The sequence below is a fragment of the Nestor notabilis genome, unplaced genomic scaffold, assembly GCF_000696875.1.
Source record: "Nestor notabilis isolate BGI_N333 unplaced genomic scaffold, ASM69687v1 scaffold18504, whole genome shotgun sequence".
Lineage (NCBI taxonomy): Eukaryota > Metazoa > Chordata > Aves > Psittaciformes > Psittacidae > Nestor > Nestor notabilis.
In genome coordinates, this window is record NW_009924544.1 from 23,072 (window position 1) to 28,298 (window position 5,227).

At 56.0% G+C, this 5,227-nt stretch overlaps 1 protein-coding gene across 1 annotated transcript in view; it reads right to left on the bottom strand.

Annotated features, from left to right (window-relative positions):
* LOC104404265 (diacylglycerol kinase gamma-like) overlaps window positions 1–215 on the bottom strand; it is an 18,383-nt gene extending 18,168 nt beyond the window's left edge. Inside the window, exon 1 of the mRNA XM_010012652.1 lies at window positions 149–215. Within this exon, the coding sequence (XP_010010954.1) occupies window positions 149–215 (67 nt within the window). The remainder of the gene's footprint in view (window positions 1–148) is intronic.
* Window positions 216–5,227: the final 5,012 nt, after the last annotated feature.

Genomic DNA, 5,227 nt, shown 5'->3' on the forward strand with positions numbered 1-5,227 from the left:
TCAGGAACCTTCCCAGCCTCCCCATCCCAAATCTAAGAAGTCTAGTTTTCCAGGAGGACACTAAGGATGTGGAGGACCAGTCTGGCACAGACCAACAGGTCTTTTAAACCCCCTCGCTCTGTCCTGGGGTGATGCGCAGGGTACTCACAGTCCGTGTACTGCTGGAGCTGGGTGAACTCGGCAGGGCTGAGCGAGATCCACCCGCCATCACTCATCTTCAGGCAGCAGGGCCCGGTTTGGGGTGGCCACGAGCTCCTGTACGTGCTGTGCTGGGCTGGCTGGGTCACACTGGCACTGCGAGGGGCGTGGGGGGCTCTTGGCCAGCTGGCATCATCCCACTGAGTCTATGAGCAGCAAACCCCGGATCAGCACCTTCCACCCTAGAGCAGGGCCAGAAAGAGAGGAAGGGGTCAGCAGTGCCCAGCTGCAGGAGGGGTGGCACCATGCAACCAGCAACAGCCACAGCTCTCGGCGGCTGGAGGATGTGTCTCAACAGAGCGAAGGCAAACGCCACGTGCGAGGATAGGAGCTTGTTGCCTTGTGTACCCCCAGTGTTTTCCAAGGGAACCCAGAATGACAGGAGCAGAAGGAAGGACACAACTAATTACAGAAGATGTAGTGCGTGGAGACAGGGGAGCTGAACGAATGGAAGCTCCCAGCTTGTGCCTCCATCTCCAAAGCTGGTGGTGACCTTTAGCTGGATCTACCATGGAGAATCGTCATAAATTGAAATCTATGTTCAAAATTGGGTGAGAGGGAAAAACCTGTGTTATAGAGGAAGCATCCCTCCAAGTGGCCCTCTCCAGCCCGTCCATTTTCAGGCTTCAAGATGTAGTTGCTTTCTCACTTAAGCTAATCAGTCATGGGGGAAAACACAGCATCCTGAGGAGATGGCTGCTCTTCAGGGAGCAGAAGAGAGTAAACTCATCTTGATTTTAGGGACATTTCCCTGCTAAATGTTGGCTCACGGTTTTCCAGACTGAGCTGATGAGCAAGCAGAGCAAGGGTGAGCTGGGAAAGGCCACTTGACTTGGAATGATGCTTGGGGAGCACCCCCACCCCCAGCAGCTGGCTGGCCTGCTCATGGTGCTGTTCATTTGCAGGAAAAGGCATTTGGTGAAGGTGAGCAAGTCATTTTGGGGAGCTGCTGGGTCCCAGGTGCCACACCAAACCCACTCAGTGTCCCTAGGGACATACACATATGGGGTGCACCAGGAACAGCTCCCAGTGCCTAAAGGGGCTGACAAGAAATCTGGAGAGGAGCTTTTGGCAAGGGCCTGTAGTGACAGGACAAGGGGGAATGGCTTTGAGCTAACACAGGGGAGATTGAGATTAGCCATGAGGAAGAAGTTCTTCCCTGTGAGGGTGGTGGGACACTGACACAGGTTGCCCAGAGAAGCTGTGGCTGCCCCATCCCTGGCAGTGTTCAAGGCCAGGTTGGACACAGGGGCTTGGAGCAACCTGCTCTAGTGGAAGGTGTCCCTGCCCATGGCAGGGGCTTGGAACTGGATGAGCTTTAAGGTCACTTCCAACCCAAATCACTCTGTGATTCTATGATCCCCTGAGATGCTTTTGCTGCTCCTGCCCAGCACTGCAGGGGCATGGCTGCCTCAGGGCTGAAGGGGATGATGCCTTGTCCTCACACTGCTGTGCCATTGGATGCTCCTGTGGGGACAACGCACAGCTCTGAGGGAAATTCCACCTCCCCACCCTTGCCAGGTCCCTGCTGGCCCTGAGGCACCTTGCCTCCAACCCAGCATCTCTTTGTCCGCATGCCACCAACCAGGTGGACAGACTGGACACAGCTATTCAAGCAGTTGCGTAGTTGGGCTAGAAAAAAACTACCCAACATCTTCCCACACCAGCATGGGTTTTCTAGGGATCTTCATCTTGGGAAAAGGACAACCAGGAATACAGGTTTTCCACCTTTCGGGGATGAAGGGTTTGTCCTGAGACATCTCTGAGGCTGGTCCAGAAGAACTCAGTCTGTAAGTAACCCTACAGGAGCATACACAGGCTTTCTGTTTCCTGGCAAGTGAGCTGTTTTGTTTGACCGGAACCTATTTTTTATCCTAAATTTATACAAGGAGGGGCTGAGAGAACAGAGCTAGCTTGGCCTGCAGAAAAAAAATGCAGAGGGGGACTCCTGGTTGGCTCCAGCTGCCCGAAGGAGTTCAGGTGCAATGGATGGCCATGAAAATACCCCTTGCTTCTTTTATTGTTGGGTTATGGGGCAGCATGAAGCAATAGAAGGAAAGTAAAGTGGAGCTAATTGTGCCATCCCAAGGGGCTTTCCCCCAGCAATTGCTGGAATAACAAATGCCACTTCTGGCATGTCAGCTCTGGATTTCAGAAAGGGCAGGGAAAAGCCTCCTTAGGAATCCAGCTGCTCGTTCGGTCGCCTTCTGAATTGTCAGTGGCAAATTATGTTCTATTAAATCAAATTTGCCTCTCTCTAAAAATAGCTCCCCTACTAGCATTAAAAAGAACACTGGACTACCCTGCCTGAAAGCACCTCCCGGGACACGGCCCCTCTCCCCCTCCTCGCTCCATGCCCACCAGCTGTGCATGTGGGTTCTGCCATTCTGCTGGCACTGGCGGCATGGCATGACTCAGGATGGCTGAAGTGGCTGGGGGAGGATGGAAAGGGGAGAGCGGGGAGGGCTCCGAGCACCTCCTAAGCCCTCCTTGGGGATTAGCTGATGCCAGAGCTCTCAGGAAGCCCCTGCACGCATGGAGCATCCTGCCAGCCCCAGGGCTGGGTGTGGGATGATGAAGGAGGCACCCTGGGGAGCATCGCCGGATGCAGGCAGAGGCACAGCTCGGTGGGAGCCAGGACCCAGCCATGTAGGGCCTGAAACGTTCACATCAACAAGGATGATGCCGGGTTGAAGCTGGGGATGAAGCAGCGTAGACTGGCCAGCGGGGCCCAGGCAGGCGGTGGCCAGGCCAAGCCATGGGCAGCAAGCACATCTCAATACCCATGAGAAAGGGCTGCCCATGGACGCTCCCAGTGTCCAGGGCTCGGGGGCTGCTGGGGACAGTGATGGATGGGCAGAGGAGCTGTTCTTCCAGCCAGCTGCCGCTTCCTATGAGCCTCCCCACCAGACCCTGTCTGTCTGGTGATGCTAAGGACAGAGGACCTGGCTCTTGGGCTGGTCCCCCAGCACACAGCACACTGCCATGGGGCTTGCCACAGATATGTGAGGGCTTATTCTGCTGGCACCCGCCTGCCCTCCCCAGGACTGGAGCTACTGGAGACCTAATTTTACCCAGTCTGGGGCAGACCAGCTGCAGGCAGTGGGTAGCATGGCAGCCTCCAGGTGCTGGCAGAAAAGCGGCCACTCTTGCAGAGCCTCCTTTGACTGGCCCTGCAGGGGTGTGCAGACGGCCACAGGAGATTTCTGCTTCAGATGCCCTTTGGGAAGGAAAAACATCACCTCTTCGAGCTTCAGGAAACAGTGCGAGGAGGGAAAGCTCCTGCTGTGCATATGCTGCACGCTGGCACGTGCGGAGGCTGTAGCTCTCCGGCAGCCGTGGGCGCAGCACAGCCCGAAGCTGGGCTCTTCCCTGCATCCCTGGCTGTGCCTGCTGAAAGACACAGTCACTCACAACAATTTCTCCTGGGGCAGAAGACCGGTGGGTCCCTGCATGAATGGCATTTTCCAGTGAACCACATCATTTGGGAAGACCAGCCTATTTTTGTGTTGGACTGAGGAGAGGCCCCTGAGCTGGTGGGTGGAGTGTAAATCTCTCCTGTCCCACTGCAGCAAACAAACCCCAACCAAGTCACGCTCAAACTATTTTCTGCAATGACAGGGAACACACTTCTCTGCATTTTGCCAGCCTGAGAGGACACTTGGGATCTGCTTTTTCCATCTTCCTGCCTGTTGCTCTCTACACATTCCCTTTACCCACCCATTCATGCAGAGCCACATGCACACATCTGCCAGGAGCACCTTGCTGGGCCTCTGTGCCTACTCCCGGCTGCAGGGCACCCCTTCCTGGCAGCTTTCAAGCAAGCAAGCATCAGTTTGCTTAGAGATGCTCCCCTCTCCCTGACTGCTGTTAGAGGACCAGCAAAGCCAAGGAGAAGAGACATCTGCCACCATGACCAGCTCTTGCACTGCAGATGCTCTCTCCCTCACATCTGGTCAGGGACACGGGAAGAGGAGGGTGGCCTGGGGTCAGGCTGCATTCATACCGACTCCCAACTGGGAGCTGGGAGAGCTCAGCTCAGCCCAGCTGCATGGGGACAGCAGGGACCCAGCACAGCCAGTCCCCCTCCATCATCCTGCCAGGGCCAGGACAGCTCAGCTCTCACCCCAGACACACCAACAACTTCCCAACTTACTCCTGTTGCCTTTTTAGAGAATAGTTCTGCTGGCTGCGTTCAGAGCAGGCTGGATCCAAGCTAGGATGCCTTTTGAGTGAGACCTGTCCCCTTGCCACCTCTCCTGCTTGTCCCAGCCAGACCAGAGCTTGTCTTGCGGAAAAGCCCCTTCCCACACCAGACAGGGAGGCAGTGGCTGGCTCCCACAGCCTGGGGGCTGAGATCCTCCCTGGGTTCCTGGCTTCACCACCTCACACCTACAAACCCAGGGCTTCCTGTTGCTGGCACAGGGAAGCTCTGCCTCTGTCCCTGCAGGAATCCTGCGGTGGCAAGTCCCACAGGTTAACTGCACCTTGTGTGGGATAATGCCGCTTTCCAGGAGCTTTGGAATATGTTCTTCTGCCCTTTCATTCCCCAAAACAACCTGAAGAACAAGTTGCAGGCAGCCTCTTGCTGCAGGCTCAGAATGCTGAACACCTCCTAATCCTCCTGCCCTCCAAAGCAAATGGCCCCAACAATTTTTACTTAATGAGGAAGACACTAATGAGCTTCCCCGGCCTGGCAACGTGGGGGAACAGCTGACTCGGGCTGTTTCTCCGCCAGTCAAAAGGGTGTGTTGTTTTATAGCAAAGCTGAGAACCAACACATGCTAAGGCACCAGTGAAGACCACATAGCCTCCCTGGGCTGTGTTAGAGGCTTCGTGGAAGCCATCTTCTCCACCCTGGGGGGACAAGAGGATGCTGCCCCGTCCTTCTCGACCCTTTGAGCAGCTTTTCCCACGGGCTCCCACGCCATCTCCGTCGTCCCAGCGCTGCCCCGCTGCTTGAACGCATGTCCCCTCTCCTCAGACCGCTTCAAACCCGACCCAAAGGCCTCGGGACGGGGTCGGGATC